The sequence below is a fragment of the Grus americana genome, chromosome 6 (assembly GCF_028858705.1).
Source record: "Grus americana isolate bGruAme1 chromosome 6, bGruAme1.mat, whole genome shotgun sequence".
In the NCBI taxonomy this organism is placed as follows: Eukaryota; Metazoa; Chordata; class Aves; order Gruiformes; family Gruidae; genus Grus; species Grus americana.
In genome coordinates this window covers 15,433,038-15,454,311 of record NC_072857.1, presented here as the reverse complement: position 1 = coordinate 15,454,311, position 21,274 = coordinate 15,433,038, and the positions used below count along the sequence as shown (strand labels likewise).

The 21,274-nt window shown below is 40.6% G+C and overlaps 1 protein-coding gene across 7 annotated transcripts in view; it reads right to left on the bottom strand.

Annotated features, from left to right (window-relative positions):
* The window catches only part of CNTNAP5 (contactin associated protein family member 5), a 299,942-nt gene that overhangs the window by 122,184 nt on the left and 156,484 nt on the right, over positions 1 to 21,274 (bottom strand). For all 7 annotated transcript variants that reach the window (XR_008577724.1, XR_008577725.1, XR_008577726.1 and 4 more), the window contains 3 exons: positions 20,969 to 21,233; positions 18,208 to 18,357; positions 17,448 to 17,619 (listed from right to left, as the gene is read on the bottom strand). Coding sequence is in view for 4 of the 7 variants with exons in the window: in XM_054830600.1 (XP_054686575.1) it covers positions 17,448 to 17,619; positions 18,208 to 18,357; positions 20,969 to 21,233 (587 nt within the window). In the remaining 3 variants the exon portion in view is untranslated. The remainder of the gene's footprint in view (positions 1 to 17,447; positions 17,620 to 18,207; positions 18,358 to 20,968; positions 21,234 to 21,274) is intronic.

The window sequence follows — 21,274 nt, the reverse complement described above, 5'->3', positions numbered from 1 at the left end:
ATGGGTGGGTGGATAGAAAACAGGCAACCAATTTATCTCTTACACACCAGCACTCCATTAGGGTTTGCTTTGCTGTAAATTGAGCTTTAAAATCCTTTTTATGGCCCAAATCTTTCAGTGGTGTTAGTGGTTAAGTCACTGATGCTACCTAGATTTGTACTAGCTGAAGACATGATTTTATTGTAGTTTATTTCATCCTTAGGAAATGTTTTTGCATTTAAGTGTGCATATTGCCTTGAACTGTGGCTTTCAGTCTTTTTCTTCTAGAACTCTTAAGGTTAAATCACATTTCATGCGTGCGGGCAGAAAACCTGTATATCACTAATGGCCATTGTCTTCACCTGCCTCCCAGCAGCCAAGCATTCATCAGCTTACTTGAGTCCAAGGCTGTTTAGAGCTGCCAAATATTGACAACCCAAAGAAACATGTTTATGTGCACAGACGTCTATCAAAATAACCTCTTCTCCTCGATAGGCTGTATGCAAGTACGGACATATGTACATAAACGCGTAAAATGTGAGATTTGTTCTAGAACTCAGATTTACTCAGTATTTATACCATCATACATAAAATTATAAAGATCATATAAAATATTAATACAAAAGATTAATTCATTTTTATTAATGCTTACTCTATTATGGTAATTATTTATTATTCAAATATTAGAGACATAAGGAATTCAAGAAGTATGTTATTTATATCTGTAACATCTGTTAAAACAATCATATATTGGTCTTATAAGAATTGTCGTTATGGCTTCTATTAATCATTGGGCTCAAATACAAAATGGAAAAGAGAACAGGAAACGCATGCCTGGCTTTCCAGCTCACCAGGGAGCTTTTTTCAGTGCTGTGGAGAACACATCACTTCTAAAACAAGAAAGAAACAAAGGGGACGGCCAAAACTGTTGAGTTTGCCCCATCCTTACAAGGCAGAAAGTCTGAGAAGGATTGAGATTTTGGCTTTTAATGGTATGCTGGGAAAGCATCTAACACAGCCCAACACCTGCCGGTACGGCGACAGCCCAGCCAGCCCCTCTGCCATTACATCTACTCTTGGCAGCGTGAAGAGAGATTTAGAGACTTTGGGTCGATGCTGAAGGAAGCAAGAGCAGCCTACAGGATGGTACAAACAGCACTGGCTAGTGCGTGACCTGCACCCAGCAATGTTCTGCAGGACCACGTCAGCTCCCTCAAACCAGCAACTCCCCAACAGCTTCGTCCCAGAGGCTGCAGGAGAAGTACAGTGGTTCAACAGCTCTATGGTGATACATATGAATTTTGCCTGTAAGAGCAGATTTGCTCATATTTGTGCTTTGGTCGTACCTGCCCTTGCCCTCAGCATATTGCCTTTACCTCTACCTGCTACGTGGTGATAAACATTCACTTATGTCACCTGTACGGTAGCAGTAGTTATATTCACATCACACGGGTGTTAGCGACAAGAAACATCTGATGTTAATAAAGCTCTTTGGAGAGGTAAAAAGAACAGTACTGTGTTATTATCATAATTTACATTGTCAGTGTAATGGACAAATATGCTTTCTGCCTATTTTAAGCTCCCTTTTATTAATTAACCCAATGCAGTAAAGCTAATTACTAGTCATTTGTGGTTTGCCAAAGGCCTGCATTCAGGGGCTTAGCCACATTTATTCCCTTAAAACAGTTTCCTTTTAAAGGCTTTACAGAGTTGAAGGTCACTTCTCATTTCTATTTGTCTTACAAATGCAGCCACTTTTTATTTCCCCAACAATGCACAAAATGCAACTCAAACTAGCCATGTAAGCTTTTAATGATATTCATAAATTCAGAATTAAACCTTTTTTATTCCTTAGTCTATTTGCTTTAATTAGCACCAACCGCATTGATCTTGTTTTTGGTCAGATAACTAACCCTTCTAAGAGCTTATGAAACAAATTTCTTTGCAACTCTAATAATTACCATAATCCCATTCTAGCTGAGCAGTTGTGTCTGCATTAGAAACAAAATTTATCCTCATTGCCAGAGAACTCAAAATTAAGAAATAGCTATGATTAAAATTAATCAAGGCATGGATAAATCATAGGTTGTTCCATTCGCTAACTGTCCTGGATGCTTATGCTGAAGGATTTAAATACATATGATTTAAAATATAAATTAATATTTGCATTCAAGTAGAATCAAGCCATTTTAGCAAGAAACACAGCAATATACAGAAGGCTTCATAGACAAAAATTTGCAGCAAGCAGCCCCTGACCTATTTGCAATTGAAACGAACAAACAGATCAACTCAATTTTTGTGAGCATCATAAATGGGACACTTTGAAATTTAACGATTTGCCTAAGACAATTTGTGACAGACCAGGGACTCTGATCTTCTGGATTCCAGATTAATTCATAGAATATATCACGATGAATGAATCTTATAAAAAAGTAAATGAAACAAATACAATTTCCCCTTCTTCAGCCAAGCTGGAAAACACACACCTTAGCCATCTAAGTGAGCAATATGCAGAGCCTGCACAAAAGCATTCACTGTCCTTAGATGAAACATTCACCTCCAAAACTGTATGTCTGCTTCCTTTGAATTGAAGGGACAAACTGCATACACATTAGAAGGCAAAATTTGGCGCTTTGATAGGAATGATGAAGAAATAACAATGACAAAATTACTTGAGTGGGAAGGCTGAAGGAGTTCTACACATTTGATGTTACACTTGACTGGAAATAAACCCGGTGCTTTCAATAAGCACCTCTCAGGTTTTGTTATAGTCAGCACAACACATCCTGCCTGCACCACTTTCTATTCTTCCTAAATAAAGAAGGAAAAAAAGAGAACAATCAGAGAGAGGAAGAAAAAAGGAACCCACCCACTCAATATTAAGACTGTCAATATGCATCATTTTGAGACAACCAGTAAGTCCCTCAAACTCAACAACGCCATAATGAGAACACACACGAAAGTTAAAAGCTTTTCTATCAAGAAAATATTTGCCTAAATATGATCTCAAATTAATTTTATTTCAGCACCTTTTCCTATTTAAGGGCTGCAGCTATTTCACGTGTAATTAACATTATTAAAAGTATAACATTAACAGGGATGACTTCATATAGTAGGCATACATGCACGATGAAAATCATAGCGTTACTGTAACAGCCTACATTTTGCTCCAGTAAAATGGTTTCTTTCCACTAAACTCAATAGTTTGAGGCCAATTTTTGCCCTGCTCTACCAAGCCATAAATCTGTGAAATTCCTCACCAAAGGATATTTTGGATACAAGAAATTGGTTCAAGGGGAGACCAGACAAGTGTCTGGAAGAGAAAGGGAAGAGAAATCCACCAACATTACTACACAGACAAAGTGTAACAACTTCCAGGATTTACACCAAGATGAAAACAAACAAAGATCAGAGAGCATTAGAACAGAAAGTACCACACGAGCACATCTCATTCTTATTTTCCTCTGGATGTCCATTTGTCGCAAAATAGTGGGCTAGGTGTCCTTAACTAAAGGAGAAAAGAGAACTACCAGAACCAGAAGAAGGGAGAAATAGTGAGTAAAAACAACATTAAGACTCCCCAGTTGAATCATATTGTCTTTCTTTTTTCTTGGTATCAGGTATTGTCTACTAATAGAGGCTGCAGCAGGGTTAACAGTCTCCAGATCTTTGGCTTTCACCAGCACACGTTCCCTCCTCACCACCACACCTCCCAGCTTCTCTCTCCTCTTGCAACTTTAGAAAACCAAACAACTTTTTTAAAAAAGTGTTGCAGCATACTTATTCCTGTTTAAGCCATCTCCATGTTCTTCCCTAAATTTATTATGTAATGAGAAATCACGGAGTACAAAATGAACAAAATTAACATGAACAAAGACAATTTTTCTTTTCCATGCTGGAAGTCATTTACTCTATCACACTGAATAGATGCCACCCTGTCCCTCCTCCCCCCAAAAAACCCAAACATATCTAAAGGAAAAAAAAAAAAAAACACCCAACCACATTTTGGTCATTTTAATACTTGTCACAAAGATAGGTTTTTCCTTCTTTTCTTTGCAAAGCTTGATAACTGAACTTTTAAAGTATACTATTATTTCCATTGTCGGCCACCTTGGCTCTCAGACTCTGTACTTACATACCACTGCGACACCAACATTTAGAAGGGCTGAACATTGATGCCAACTGCCCTCGGGCAGCTGGCTGGGACAGAACTGTGGGAGAAGGTTGTGCTGGGATTGGTGCAAGCGAAGGGAAAAAGCCTGTTACCTATGCCTTAGATAAAAGGCATTTTTTTTTAAGGTTTGATTGCTTTGTTGTTAGAACACCTACATTTTTAATAGAGGTAAATGTGCTGACAGTTTGGTTTGGCATCAGCAGAAAGGATTTTATATAAATAAATTTGAAAATGAAAAAGGGAAACAAATAAACCATCCTGTACAGACAGCTGTTCCATTTAGAATTCATCATTTTACAAAGCAAAAGCAGAAAAGCCATCTGCAAAAATCAAACAAACAGGGACAGGATATTATATCCTACATGCATCCCCGCAGTTGGCCTTTAACTGCAACTGGGGTTGCACCTGAATTTTGACTCTAAAGGAATAGCAATGGTGGTGAACTCTATTCAGGTGCCCCCAGAAACTCACTTCCACACTCAAGGTGGATTCCAAAAGGCACTTAAGCAGCCCCCTACCAACCTTCAAACTGCCTTCTTTCTCCACAGGGGTCTCATTAAGGGCAAACCCCCTCCCCAGCACTACTGGGAAGTTCCTCCACTCTGCATCAAAGACAAAAGCTAACGATCTGCAACTCCAGCATCTTTCCACATGTACAAGCCATCGCAGTTATAGGAAGGAGTTTGCTCTGCTCCAACCAGTTCTGTAGTTATCCCTCACAGCATTTACTAAATGCATTTTAAAGGACCAGATCAGCACTGCTCTTAGTTACTCTGTAGTGCCATCAGGTAAATGAGATTTGAATTCAGCACTCTTTTCACGCTTCATGTGAAAACAAATAAATAAGCAAGCTTATCTGGAAAAGAACAAGACTAAATTAAAACACAATCTGTCTCCAATTCAAACGCGGTGATGTGAGTGTGGCGGGTGAAACTGAAGAACCTGTCTGTATTTTACTCTGAAATACAGTATTTCTGCAGACCCAGGGCACCCTTCGTGGGCCTGAATCGCTGCTTTCTGCAGCTGGTCTGGCATGCCTGAAAAAGTCAGGGAAAGTAGAAAGCCTTAAAAGTAAGGCAGGCAGGGAAAACCAACTCATGGCATCGTCCAAATAATCTGAGCATTCCCTGCCATTCGCATTAAAGAAACACAAAGGACAGAAAACTCCCCCTCTTCAGAGGTACCATCTGCCACTGTGACTGCCTATATTTGTACAAACATATTCTTGGGTTTTTTTATCTACCACAGACTGAGCTCATCTGAGAGTCAAAGCTCATCTACAAGTCCAAGAGCTGGGAATTCTTCTACATAGTTTTATTACACTTCGTTGTCAGTCAGCCCTTAAGCTATCGCAGAGAGAGAAGCTCTGTCATTACCCGCATTATCCAGCCAAGTTTAAACATCAGAATAGATATGAGAAGATGGGAGGATGGTTTTCAGAACTGTGGAGATTTTAATTCCAACCCTCAGGTTTTGGGTGTTTGTGGCTTTGGATTTTTTTAAATCTTGCTTGCTTTTTCTGCATCCTGCCCTTCCACCTTAAAACTTGGGTGGTATTGAAGGGGTTTCCAAGACTCGCGCTTTAAAATGAGCTACCTGCAATGGTTTCATGACATTAGTCAGCATGTCTGATTTGTGATGTAGGTGCATACTTTTGGGAAGGACCCAAGGGGCTCTTGAACTCTCACAGAACATCAGGTATTCCTCTATTTCTAATACTATTTTTTCCACTGTATATTGATCTTTATGAGGGATTAATTCATTCAGATACCTTTTTCACCTTTTCCTTCCCTGTCATGTAACATAGTTTGGATTTAAGATATTTTCCCCCTTCCATTTCCACATCATTATTTCCAGTGTTTTGCTTTGGTTTTAGTACAGAGAAAGAAGAAAGAAAGAAAAAAGATAAATTCTGTAAGGACAATTTGAGGAAAGAGAAAGCGGCATTTCTAACAATATTGCAATTTTTGCTGCACAAACACAACGCAACTTGTCAGTGTTTTACAAAGTAGCAACACAAGCAGGAGAAAGGAAAACTTTCAAAAAGCTGTCCACAATTTCCTTAATTAAGAAACCGAAAGGAGACACCATGTTTCCGTGTGCCCTGTGCTATTTGTAAACACGTCTACTGGAGCCTACATTTGCAACAGGCAAGAGAGACAAAAGGTGAAGGGGAAAATAAACATGCACAGGACTGAAGTGACCTTTTTAAGGTGACACAAAAGATCAGAGGAACTATAACTTGGACCATCAGATCCTTACAACTAGGCAAGAAAGCCTCTCCTATATGTTGCATTTAATGGAACAATTCTAGAAACAGATCCAGGTATTTGGGCATCTGAAGGTGTGCTTTGTTTTGGCTGATGACCGAGATATAGGTGAGCAATATTCAAATCTACTTTGGGATTTACCCAAAATCAGAAATCTTTTAAAAACAGACAGATGACATCCCCTCTTATGTCTTCAACTTGTCCCAGCTTTGATCACCATCCAAATTCAAGGAGTGTGATCGAAAAACATCTGACTCATTGCTATAAAAATCAAGAAGGAAAAAATGTAAGAGGATTTCCCACAAAGAGAAAATAATCTGGACTATCAAATAATTGTCATTTCTGCAGAGAAGACACTAAATAGGAATACTAGAAAAATGAAAAAAAATAGATGCCAAATTGTGGGTGGTTTTTTTGTTGTTTATTTTATTTTATTTTATTCTTTCCGCAATGCACTGCAGGTATTTATGTGGGGGTGAATGCAATATTAAGCGTTTGCTTTTTCAATCCCAGCCTGGGACTGTAATAAATAAAATTAAAACTCACTGGGCATAATTAGCCAGGATATTTTCTCGTTTGCATGGCCAACTTCGGGGGTGGGGGGGGGAATCATATACAGTTTGGCTTGTGCTGCAGGGCATACATTAAATCTTAGAGGAGATTTGGGAAATGCAAAAAGAGACTGCGCTTTCATCGGATTTATCCTAACACCCTTCACCTGCGATAGTAATTAATTTCCCAAAGGCCCATTTTGACAGTACAACACATGAAGTAATGTTGAGTTCAGCACTAAAAGAAAAGCAGGAAAAAGTCAAAAATTATTATTATTTCTTACAAGTAAAAATTGATAGTAAAACCTAATGGAATCTACAAAGGAAATAGGCATAAAGCAGGATTTAAAAAGGTCAGCTCTATTTAGCAAGAAAAAAGAACACTTTAAGCTAATTTATTTAGAAAATATTATGAAGCATTTTCACACATAAAATATAGGTTGGGATAAAAGGATAGGGACTAAGGACACTATTTGTGCTCTGTAACTTGAGTAGTACAGGGAAGCAAACTCATGAATCAACTCAGTATGCTTCTCCCTAATGAGGTAAGCTGTTAATGCCAATCCCATCGCAGTGATTATTATGTATACTGCATGCTGCTCTCTCCATTTGTATTTGCTAGGAGAATTGGAATATGCAGATGAATCTTAGTTTAATAAGGACAGCAATATCCGTGTGTGCTTGTGTCTGCCCGCTGATGCTACAGAGATGAAACACTGCCAGGATTCATAACAAAATATCTGAGGTCAAGTTTGCGTTCCTCTTTGCAGATCTCTGGAATTCCCAGGATGTCCTGCAAGATGCGCCATCTGTCCATCTGCCAAGTGGATTCAACGTGAATCTTTTTTTTTTTTTTTCTTTCCTTCCTTCCCCCCTCCCCCAGGTCACTTAAGGGAACTGAAGTTCCCAGTGTTGTCCTTGACAAGTACTGTCAGTATTTGCTATAGCAAGGGCAGGGTGCCAGCCAAGTAAAAATAGGACAACCCAGTCAAAGCTTCATCAGCGCAAAATCAACACGAACTGCAGCAATCAGATTAAAGTACCCCAGCAGTTGTAGACAAGGAGAGCAATGGATGCATTTATCTATGCATTCATGCGAATCTGAGCCTAAAGGAAAGCAGGCTCTGACTACTCTCATCATTCATTTATGAATAATGACAGGTTCAACACATAAATGGCTGCCTTAATCTCAAGACTACCTAGTCTCATATACTCAAGCACAAATGGCGTATAGAATTTATAACAATATAACAATGAGCATACACCGTGCTTCTGCATCTGCCTTAGCCCTACCTCTGTCCAGGTAAACTTTGCTACCAAAAAGTCAATGATTTCAAGCTATTCCAGCCCTGGCAGGAATATCAGAATCATATGACAGTTCAGGTTCCTTAAGAGAGTTTGCTCTGTTGCTGGCCAACTTAAATACCACATCCTTTGTGATGGAGGTTGAGGAGTTCAAAAGCATTAATGTAACCGTCATCGTTAAGGATGTGTCTCAAGAGGATGTGACACATCTAAGGATGTGCCTCAAAAGCCTGGTGGAAGCAACCAGGCCACATTTGTCTAGCAGCATCTTGAGGGGCAAAGGTGACTATTTCCACGAGAGGTGTCAAGTCAGAGGAAAATGAAGCCAATTTTCCCCTTACTACAGCTGTTTGGTGCAAGCTATCCCAACTGCACTGCCTCCTAAACGCTTCTCTTTACAGAGTAGGGTAAACCACACCAGATCTTAACTCTTTGTGTACACACAGAGTGCAAGAACTCCTAGAAATTGAATTTTCTTCTGTGTGACTAATGCTGCAAAGCAGTTTGTCCCACTGCATGCAAGAAGTGGATGAGATCAATCAACTCATGCCTTCAGGCTGCAGGCAACACCGCAGCCCTTGCTGCTGTATTCCATCTGCTGTAGGAGCACACAGCCGTGCTCAGCCCAAAGGGAGCATCTGTGCCGTATGATGAAGGGCTGGAAATCCACAGTGATTCTGGACTGAGGTTTAATGATTTTCTGGCGCATTTTCCTAATATCCATGGAAACTCTTGAGCTGCAATATCTCCTGAGCCCACATTCCTGCATCTATTCTCTGAACAGGATGCCAACCACAGCAAACAACCAACTCAGCTTCAGGACTGAAGCTAGTATTTCTAGTCCCAAAATCTGGCATTCCAGCCAATTGCTGAATGGGAAATCCCAAAGCTCCTCAACAGTGTGGCCAAATTCTCAGCTTCTGCATATTTGTTTTCCTACCCATTTCATTTATTTTTAAATGAGAGGCTGCCTGAATTTCCCCCAGGCTGTGCCTTCCATTGTTTGCCCACACACAGACAGACCCACACTCCCACTATTCTACTGCCACGTAGGAAGAAAAAAAAAAACAGTGCAGAAAGTATTAGTATGTAGCAAAATTCACAGTCAGATTCTACTGTACTTTGAGATTAGCGCAGTTATGACAAAATATATTTTGAACAATGGAGGTACAAGGAGCTGCCCACAATGAAAAAGAAGTTTTTAAAACAATCAGGAACTTGGGCTTCCTAGTCCTAAGGTTATCATCTCCCTCCAGACTTCGCTTCAGATCAACAGTGCCTCTCCTCCAATTTCCTTACTCTGACAGTGTCACAGCAAAGATGCTGATGAAATAAGTTTAAGAGCATCCCACTGAACACTTTGCCAGCTTCCAGCAATCAGTGGCTTACGGATTCATGTACGCCTTAGTGGCTTTTTCCTTTATATTTGACCTCTACAGCATCTAACAGCATCCAATTTGACGCTGTGTAAGATTTGAATTTGTGAGAAACAGCAAATTCTTTTTTATTATTCACCTCCTTCATGCTGCTCGTCATCGCACAACACTGCCTAGCTCTCTCTTCTCCAGGCTGAAGAGTCCTAGCCAATTTAATCTCTCCTTGTAGAGAACACTTTGTGGCACACAAAAGAACAGAATGTCAGTTTTAGAAACAGCCGTGAGGCCTGAATGACACTCTTCTAGTCAGAGCTGCACACAGCACCACCTCCGAGTGGCTCAGAGAGGACATACTTCTTGGAAAGGGCTGGTCAGGCCAAGGTTGGGGTCAGTGAATACATCCAACTGGATTTGCGTTTCATCTTTTAGCTACTGAAATAGAGGTTGTGAATGGATCAACACACAGTTGTTAGCTTGATTTACTAAGGGGAAGGATGTTCTCATAGTTATCCAGTGCCTCGGTCCCCACCTCCTCCTAACAGCTTACAAACTTCTCACCCTCATTTTGACCACATTTGAAAGAGGGACAGACACCTCAACTCCAAGAAGTCACAGGATCTTGTGAAAATAGAGCACCAAGTAGAAGGGAATCAAGTTATTGTTCATCAAAGAAAAATACACAGCCTGAGCTGAACCATCATTCTAGACATCACAGAATCTGCAAAGAAGAAATCCCAGGAAAAAACAGGGCAATAAATTCTGCAATCAGCTTCATCTGGCAGTTGTAAAAATGAATCATGCATTTTTAGGAGAAAAAAAAAAACAAATCAGGGAAGTGACAAATGAGTAGAAAGTGTTGCCGCTTGTCCCACATTCCCTTACACTCCAAACTTAACAGATACATCTCAGGTTAAAAAAAAAAGTCACCAAACTATACCTGTAGGCTACATGGTCCCTACTTCCTTAGAATGTCTGAGAGATATCTCTACCAAATGAGTTTTTTCACAGGTGTGACAAATCCTGAGCTGAATTCCTGAAAGATATTTCCCACATTTTTTGTTTGTTTGTTTTCTTAAGCAGTGTTATTGTTGTTGACATTTCAGAACCCCTAAAGCAAGAACAAGACACAGCTGTTCCAGCTGGAGGAGAAGCCTGAGCAAATGCAATAGAATTGCACAGAGCTGGAGAGAACTCAGAAGATCACTTAAGTCCATGCTCACACCCCAAGGCAGGATCACCCGTACTCATGTTTGTTGTTTCTCACAGACTCATCTAACCTATTTGTAAAGCCTTCCAGTGACAGAGACTTGACAGTTTCCTCAGGCAGTCTATGCCATGGCTGCTCTCCTATACATCCTGGTCAGAAAAGATGATTATTCCCTTCTGTGCTGCAGCAGCCTTTTAGCACCTGAAGACCATTATGCTGCCTCCCCCTCAGCAATCTCTTCTGGTTAAAAAAAAAAAAAAAAAAATCAATCTTTCTTTGCAGGGGATGTTTTCTAGACCTTTTATTTCTCTTTTCATATAGACAGGACCATTCAAGAAACAGTTTGATCTCTGAATATGTTTATGGAGAATAGAAATTTAGAAGCATGACTGCTAACGAACCTAGGATAGCTAAACACCAAGTGGCAACCCTGGCTAGTTAGTGTTTACTTCACAGGGTTTGCTCATCCTCCTGCTGCTCCTCGCTCAGACACATTTGCCCACTTGTTTTGCTCACTAGCTCTGTTTTGTATTTCAAGATTTGTAGAGCTGTCAGTTACCTCAAATTTCAAAACGATGGCTGCTGTAGATACTAAGAGCTTGGTATTGTGGTATCAATGCTATGGCTCAGGGGTCCTGCTTAGGTCAGGGGAATGGCAGCAAGCATGTTTTCCTTCTAAGCCAACAAGAGGAAACGCTGCATGAAGAAAATAGCAACTGATCTGAGTTTATGGCCCATCACAGCACTGAATAAACCTCAGGTTAGAGAATCATTATTAGCATTAGAGAAACCAATACTTTTATTACCACTCTCCTGAAGAAACAGGTTAGGGTTTGTCAGTTTAAGAAGGCACAAGAAGACTCAACCCTCTGTTCTGCCACATGCACATGCTAGCTGGGGAAGGGAAGCACTGACGTCCCTGAGGACAGCAGCCTCGTGCCTTTCATCAACGTTAAAAGACTGAAGGAAGAGCTCTGCGCCAGCCACACCGCCCAGCTGGCCACTGCACTAGATGCGCCTGTGACTTCTTACCCCTCTGAGTGAGAAGTTTCTGTAACCGCATCCCTAACCCATTTCCAGGAGGCTGTTTGACAGGTTCAAGAAGTCCTTGCAAACACTGTAAAATACTGAGGAGTGAAATGCATAAGTGAAGACACCATTAGGAAAGAGACGTCCTGTTGAGGGGTTTTTTGTTTGTTTCTCTAACCCAATCCAGCTTGTATCTGTAAAGACCCTAACACGATACCTGCAGGTGAAGCGTGGGGAGCCTGGCCATATACTTAAAGCTAGAAACTTAGTGGAGCTCAAGAAAAGGGAGTGAATCCCTTCTGACTTAAGGCATCTATAAGAAGCAAATGATTTTTTTATGCTGCTGCCACCTCCACATCCCTTGACACTGATTAAGGGCCAAAACCAGAAAGTATTATTCTGTTCTCATTAGACTTTCTTCCTGCTCAGGTTTTCCCCTGGAAGCTTTTAGGTTTAACACATCACTCCCAGAAGATGCCTCCCTTCCCAAAAAACACAGTGCAAAACACCAGGAGCGAGGGCTGTATGGTCTCTGTAGCCATGAACTGAATCTACATCACTCTGAACTGAAAATAAATTCAAAGACAGTCTGCATTTATTTGTTTGGGCCTATGCCAGATGGCTTTTGGTCAGAGAGGATCAACGTAGTACATGTACTACTGCAAAAGACTGCATAGCTACTCAAAGATATCTCTTTCCCTCCCCCCAAAAAAGTCTCTGAATTCAAGGACTTCATGGCACCTTCACTTCCAGACATCTCTGCCTTGTTACTTTCTGCTCTGTACCATGCCATAGAGGGGAAATGCCAGCATGATGTAAGAAACTGTATTTTGTGACTTATTAATTCAGTGTAAAGCAAACAACCCCTGATGTGTACCTGCACGCCTAACCAAGCAGAAATCCTGAAAAGGCAACAACAAAGAGGGATAAAATTAAATCCAATTCCTTTTAAATATAGAGCAGACCTCTGTGGCTTAGCAGTACATTGTCTCAGTTTTTCTTTTCCTCTCACTGGAATAGGGATAAATGCATTGCAGGCTGCTATGACCTCTAACACTTCATAGCAGCACCAGCATAAACACCACGCTTTGCAACATCCTCACAAAAGACTGAGCTATCTGTGTATTTGAACAACCACAGCAAATATACCTACTACGAACAAAAGAAAAAATAGTTAGCTGGATTAACAGTAGGCAGGCAGTGGGGATAATGTCAAGAGTCCTACGCACAAATTGCTACAAGAAAAATTGCTTCTTCCTACAGATTCTACTTCCTTGTTCCACAAGGCATTGGGAACAGTTTGCAGGAACACCTTTGTCTTGAAGGAGGTGAAGAAGGGAATATAGCGCTACTTTCCAGGGCTTGTGGAGCAGATACAGCTCTGATGTAAATAGATTGGGGATGCCCCTCCTTGCACAGGATGTATCACCTAAGGACAATGTGTAGGTACCGTACAAGGGTATGGCAAATCAGAGACAACTTGATATGCAGCAGTAGCAACACTAGTGGTGCTGGTGCTGCAGCTGAGGGCTAGATACGAGCAGTCTTTTAATAGGAGATGGTGCTAACTAGCCTTCTTCCTTCATCAGGACAGTCCATATCGCTGTGGTCAACTCCAGACTGTACAGCATCTTAACTTCCTACTGAAAACACAGAAGACATGAGTTTTCTATGTGTTATCTGCTAACTTCAGCTCTTGCAGATACATCCTGAACTGTCCACTCAGCCAGGACCAGGGCAGCTACTGAGTGGCCTCATTCACAGGATCACTGAGACTGCAAGGAGCCTCGGGAGGTCTCCAGCAAAAGCCCCCTGCTCAAAGCAGGGTCAGTAACAGGATCAAGATCACTTGTGTCTCCAAAAGCATCTTCACTTGGCACTGTCTCCCCAACCACCAAATGTGAAGGCAAAATTCTGAATATTTCTATGGACATCCCTATTTTTTGTGCATACTACTCTGATAGCTCAGCTAGTGATAGGGCATCATGGGTTTAAGCTGAAGGAGGGTGGATTTAGATTAGATGTTAGAAAGAAATTCTTTACTGTTAGAGTGGTGAGGCACTGGAACAGGTTGCCCAGAGAGGTTGTGGAGGCCCCATCCCTGGAAGTGTTTAAGACCAGGTTGGATGGGGCTTTGGGCAAACTGGTCTAGTGGAGGGTGTCCCTGCCTGCAGCAGGGGGGTTGGAACTAGATGATCTTTAAGGTCCCTTCCAACCCAAACCATTCTATGATTCTATGATTTATTTCCTGAGAAATAGTTACTAAAGGACGGAAATAACAAATACAGGGAGACAGAAGGCATTCGCACCAAGTTCACTTGAGTACACATATAGTTCAAATACTAGATATGAGAGATGATGATGAGATATTAAGGCATAGTCCCTCACATGGCTCCCTTTAAATTAATGGAGGCTCATCACTTTATGCAGGGAATCCTGGTGTGTGTGTGGGGGGGGTATAACATGCTTACACAACTAGATTTTCTCTCAGAAACATACTGCCAGCATCAATAATATGCCAGTTTACCATCTTTCAAAACAAAGTCATTAATTCTATTTTTAAGAGCACGCATGAGTTGCAGTGAGCTGCCTAACCACTGCTTTCAGAGCCTGGGTCTGAATGAGCTTGGCCTACAAGCCTGTAACAAATAAACTGCTTTCTGAATAGAGGCATATTTCTCAAAAGAGGGTTTTTTTGCTTAGATAACTAAGAGAAATGCCCCATTTACATGTTAATTAAGCTACACAATTCCCACATGCATTAAAATTACAAAAATACGTGCTTTACAACGCACACAGCAATAAATCTTATAATTAAGAAAGGGGAGATCACATTTCTTAGAGAAGATGCTTTTACAGAGTTTTAACACTCCTTATATAGAGAGAACGAGCAGCTGGCTATTGCCTGGAGCCAGACCCCAACTTTCCTGTACACCAGAGCTGCTGCAATACAGAGCACTAGCTGCACTACAGTGACTAGTTGAATTACAGTGACTGGAAGTGTCAGACATTTTGTGCAATGAACTAGTTTGAACAAGATTTGAAAACATTTTTTTCATTTTTTTTAAACATATTTTGGTACACCACGCAGACTAGACAGCAATATAGTCTTTAGATTTGAATTCAAATCTCCTGTTCTCCCAAACCTTTCCAACTACAGTTTGTTGTGACCAATTATGCCATAACATAGGCTTGTATAACCTAAAATTTTCAAAACTGGTCAGGAGGAACACACTCCACAAATACTTTCTTGTTCAGTCTTTCCCCAGCTCATCCACTAGCTGAGGATCAATTGCGTTGGCAAAATAACACAAAGCGTTTGCTTGTCTGTATTTTCCTTATTAATTTTCTTTGAATTTCAACCCTCTTCCCAACTGTCCCTTGCTGCTATGTCCACTCTTGACTTCAGCACTGCACCAGCAGTACTTCACCCCATGAACCTTTGAACAACTTTCGTAACTTCCTGAAATCAATTATGTAAATTTAACCTCTCTCAAGATTGTGTCCCAGATGTGTAAAATGTGTAAAAAGTAAAATCTTTCCTTCTTCCCTGCAAAACAGGATCAGCAGAGTTATTGGAGTTGCCAGACAGGGAGAGGGTGCTGGGTGTTTCACTGAAGGAGAGAGCTGCGATCTCCACGGCGCCAGGAAGGCTCACACCCTTCCATCATGAGGGGAATTTCTGAACTTCAGCCCAACGCTTTCCCACATGGCAGGCCTCTCTCTTCCCCTGCCGCGCACCTCCGCTGATACACCAAATCCAGCCATAAAAGAATCACTTTCGCTGATTGTAAACCTTTTTTTTTTCCTCTTACTACATCTTGGTTTTATGATCATATCTACTATATGATCTAGGTAGATCATAGCTACTATAGGATCATAACTACTACAGATCATATCTACTATAGATCTACCTAGATCACACAGTACAGACACATAAATTTAATGCTGTCCAGAGAACTGCATTGGAAGAGAGTGCTTTAATCTTCACTAGATTACATATACCTTTTGTTTACATGTGTGATATATTCAAGGCAATAATAAAATGGTGGCACTTTGCATAATCATGTTTAGATCCTTGTCCTAAAAAAATAAATGGTATGATCACAGACTGATGCATATCATCCTTAGGATACTGAAGATGAGGAAGACAATTGCAGTAGTACCACAGATTTACATTGTAGCCTAGACCTGGTGACAAGAAAGGCACTGGAGAGGTCCCACAGCACCTCTGCATCATAACAAAAGAGTTCTCTTCTGTTTCAATATATATACATACAAGTTGCCTTTGAATGATCCACTCAATCTTAAAAAAAATCTGTTTTTTCAAGAAAACACAAAAACATTTGCTCTTGATTCTCAGGAAAGTTTACATTTTACTTCCTTTTGTTAAACCAGCTGCATCTTATCAACTCTGTTCAGCATTTCAGGCACACCAAGCGTGACATTGATATCCCCCTGAATGCAGTCACCATTAAACATGGAAACAGGTTTGATCCGCAAAGTCAGTATTTTCTCTGCACAAGTTAAGATGAACATACAAAGATGGGCACAAGGTCTCACATAACTGAGGGTTTGCCCATTTTTCAAAAGACTGCAGCTCCAGCAGGCTGATCCCTCCTACAGTGAGCAATAATGGAGATTGGCCTTCAGCTCTACCTCTTTAAGTAACATGTCTGAAAAAATAACATTAAATGCTTAAGTTCCTAATGCATTTCCAAAATATCCTTACTACTCCCTTAACTATCTGAAGCACATGAAATTTCCAACAGTTCCATTTCCATTTTTCAGAACTTAGCTAGATTTTTTAAAAAAAAAATTAAAAACAGAGATACCATTCCATGCACTAATTTCAAAGTATACGTTTGCAGAAGTAATTCATAAATATTTAGATACTAAAAATCCATAGAAAGCAAAGGAGAAATTATGAAATATTTCAAAAAAACCTGGTTGCTTATTTCCTCTCTACTGTTTATGAGGAAATCTGGGTTTCCTGTCAGGTTGCAGCTTAGGAGGGATTCAGATCAGTATTTAAACTGAAATGTGTCTCTGGTAGATACAGACATTTCATCATTATATTGTCCTACTGAATGGGCAGTATGTCGCATGAGGTGTACCATATCTTCATGATATACGTGCTGTAATGGCCAACAAGAAAAATTGTAAATGATCTACTTAAGCAAAAACAGCTAATATATTAAGGGGATGACACGTTCTGATGAATCAAATAATTTTTCCTTCTCTTTCATTTCCCTCTAAAACTTCAAAGCAATCAAATGTTGTTTATGCATAAAATTTAATCCTTTCACCAATCTGTAGTTTGATTGAATTTGCATACTCTATTTCCTACAAGTCAATGTGAAGAGAGCCTCATGTAATGGAAACCATTTCCCCTCTAGTCCTCCTATCTTTGCTGTAATATTTTCTATTAGTAGCTCTATTATGCCTAATATCCGTAATGTTGGCAGATTAGAATTTTCACTTAATGCAACCTGTATTTATAAACCACTAGGATGAAAAAAAGAACAAATACAACAAAGAGGAAGCAATAATTACCTGTCTTTGATGCCACACAGATCAATGTGTAAATCACTAAAATTCCCCAGGGAGCCTTGCTGAACTAAAATGAGGTCCTTGGGCTGGTTATCAATAAAGATGAGCCTCATACAGCCTTGAAAGGCAGTAATGGGATTTAAACATTGGGAATCGGTGAAATTGTCAGGGCACCCTGTGGGAAGAAGAGAAGAGGCAGAGAAGAATATTGGAATGTTCATCTATTTCTGCTGGGATTTCCTGATGCAAGAAATCGGAGCCTGATTATTCCAAGTGTTTTCATTCCTTATGCTACACAATCTTCTGTGTTATAAATCCTTCAGTAAGGAAAAAAAAATAAAATAAAAAAAGAGGAAGAAAAGAGAGATCAGCCACTGGAAATACCAGAGTATGAGGTTTTCATGTGCACTTAGCAAAATCAAACTGTGGGGTTTTTTTCCATCATCTTTAAACTCCACAGCTGATAACAACTGACTCCCATAAAAACAGCTGTGCAAACCGTAAAATCATTATGGGTTAAATTCTGCTGCTGAGGCAATGCACAGAGTAAAAGGATGAAATCCTATGGATAGCAAGCAAGAACACCATTTGTATCCGAGCTTCCAAGACCCTTCAATCTTCCCACAGCGCTGTACGCACTGCAGCTCAATAGAGGGTCTAAAATCAGATATTGCAACATTTGCTTTTATCTGCAAACAGAATGCACCTGGGGAGAACTCAATGGTGAGCACCTGAGGATCTGCATCTGTCTGAAACAACCCACCTCCAAAATAGTAGCTGTTCCCAGAGTAGATCCTTGACACAGTGGTTGCATGGCTAGCAGTGGCAGCGTTGTTATCCAGTGTCAGAGTAATGCGATGTCTTCTGGCATTGATGTTAACAGAATGCCAAAGCCCATCATGGAGATTGGTGCCTGGCAAAAGACAAGTACAAAGAGTGAAAAAAGAGGTGCAGGAGACAACTGTGTTCTTCAACCCTCATTTTACTTCCAACTCGTGACCACAAATGTGCAGCTGACCCCAAAAAAGGGAGAACTGCCAGCTGAACTCATTACCTCTGGAAACAAACTGGCATAGAGGAAAAGGCCCAAGAAAGGGAAAGCTTTGGCAACCATTTAAGTAGGTCATCTCACATTTTAACGTAACCTGCTTCTGGTACTGCAGGCACTCATCAAGCTAGCCAGGCCCTTCACCTTTCTGGTAGCATGTTATTACCATTTTGTGGGTGTTTATATCTATCTTCAGTCTGTTGGGAAATGCTTATAGCTCACAGGAGTGTGAAGAGAAGATCTCTGTTGAGCTTCTGGTACAAACACGTGCCTAAGATTGCAGATTAGATTCAATGAGATGATCATACCCTGTTTCAGGCTCCACTTTGAAACCTGACAAACTCCAGTGGGAATCAGTAGGATGTGTGTCTCCTAAAACCCTTCAGCACTAAGTTAGCACACAGTCTTATTGATGGATGTACCAAAGCCTTTCTATATTGGATTTCAACATGGGTCTTGTGAGAGCTGGGATTGTTGCTCTGACCAGGAACCTATGAAGGTACTGGGTAGCCTCTTTCTCTTCTAGGCACTTGTGCAAAGCAGGAAATAACCTCTGTCTTTCCTTGTTCTGAAAATCAGTGTTGCATCTCATGGCTCTTGAAATAGCACCACACAGCTACAAAGAAACTCTACAACCTCTATTCTGACAGCCATGACAATCAGTGGGCAAGCTTCTGAGCTCCCACACACCGGTGCGGATCAAAAGTAACCTAATTACAGTTCAAAATATGCTACCGTCAGGCTGGAGTCACTGAGATCAGGCACAGACAACTAGTATTTACTCCCCTCCCTAAATGAAATATTTTTCGTTAATGTAGCTTTCAGAAGAAACAAACGAGCACTTAGTGACACAAAGAGGTGTGAGAACAGTTCAAAACAAAATAAAAAAATTGTGGGTGTTATGTGTATGAAAAGCCATTTCATTACGAATTTGAAAATGAGACAATTTCCACAGTAATGGCTGTTAACGCATGCACAATTTCCATAGAATAAGAAGCTGGTTTCCCAGCAAAAATGGATGATTTTTCAACTAGAACAAGTGCATTTTGAAGTGAAATATGTTGCTGAAGTTTGAAAAGATGTCAAAACAAAATAGGTCCCATTTTGGGCAAAAATAGGTCCATTCTTGAGCAAGCATGAGTTTACTGCGAGTACCTGACATCTGCAGAACATGGCACTTGCAATTTCTGCATATTTTCCATGTGTAAGTAGGCATTTTAGTAATGTTTTGGATAGCACCAGAGGCTGGGCTCGGGTTCATGATTTCAGAACTACATAAAAACAAATACATCCAACCAAATATTGACATTGTCTCAGCTTTGTCAACAATTTAATTAGGACTGCAATAAAGGCTGGAAATTCAGGTTTTAGCATTCAGTTGCAGCAATCTAAGGCTGTAGCAATCTACATGAATAAGGATAGATGCAGGGCTGCCTCATTTTCTATCATAAAGGGGAATGAAACACGCATACGGAACAGCCCTGCTTTGACAACTCTGTCAGATTTTATCTCTGCTTCTTTTAATAGACACATCTGCCCTCTTTTAATCTGTACTGGGAATATTTTAATGTTATGTATTTTTAAACAGCTGCTCTTTTAGAAAATACTATTATTATTATTTAGTTCCACCTGAGTTCCATCAGTCTATTACTCCTCCGCCTTTGGAAATTGTGTATTCAACCTACACAGAAAATGAATTTCCCAGTCTCCCAACCCAGGGTGGCTGCATAGCAGCAAGGGATGTGCAAAGGCCCTGGGCTAAGAACATTTCTGTTTGGGATGCCAGCATGGCTCATATAGGTCACACTGGGATGGCAGCTTGGCCACTCTGATCCTGCCTGTGTTGTACAGTCTGAAATTGTTTCCCTGTTGTCTGTGGGAGCCAATGCATAGCTGTTCTGGTAAGCGTTCACAAGCAATTTCCCCTAAATTTTAAGTCAGAGAGGGAACCCCATCTCACCCTCCTGTGTCCCAGCAGCTGCACTGCACAAAGCAACTTGCAAACTGGCTAAGGAGGTCAGGGAGGGAGTGTGAGGAGAGGAAGCCCATGATCAGTCACTCCTTTAAGCGTAGCGTAAAGGGAGAGAGTAAAGCTACAGTCGTAGCTGCCTTAACTTGTGCTGGGGAACAGTGCAGGGGCTGAGCTGGCTCCCAGCTGAATTCAGCACAATCTGAGGACAGGAAACAGGAAGGTCTTCATGTGATCTGACTGAAGAAAATTTAGTGTGATTGTTTAAGAACACAGAGGCTGAACTAATTGTCAGGTAGGCTGAGCCCGGAGATCTCAGAATGCCAACTTTTCATGCTTAGATCTACCTCAAGGTGCACAGAGTGGTTCTACCACTGAAAAGCAAAAGACAATTTGAAAAGAGAAAGGAAGATTGGGTGCTTCCTTATTTCACCATCCTTTCATTATGTGGGGTTAGACCTTTGTGTTTTAAAGGGAGAAAGGTGAGAGTAAACAAAAATTAAGTACCTTCACTGATTTCCACTCGGTTCTCCGTCTCTTTCTGAATAAGTAGAGTCAATCTTCCACCACGGAGATAAACTAAGAGAGGTCCTGAATTTTCAGACAACTGGGTGAACAGAAGTAAGCCGTCTTTATTCCATGTTCGAAACTGGAAGCTGACTGACAAACCATCAATCTGAGGAGTGCCGGGTAGCAGCAAGTAGCTTCGACTGGTGCTGACAAAGGTGATAGGAACAATTTGTGGTTCTGAGCAAGAAAAGGTCACGTTCCCCTGCAAAAAATAAAAATCAAAGGTAATCAATATGATTTTTT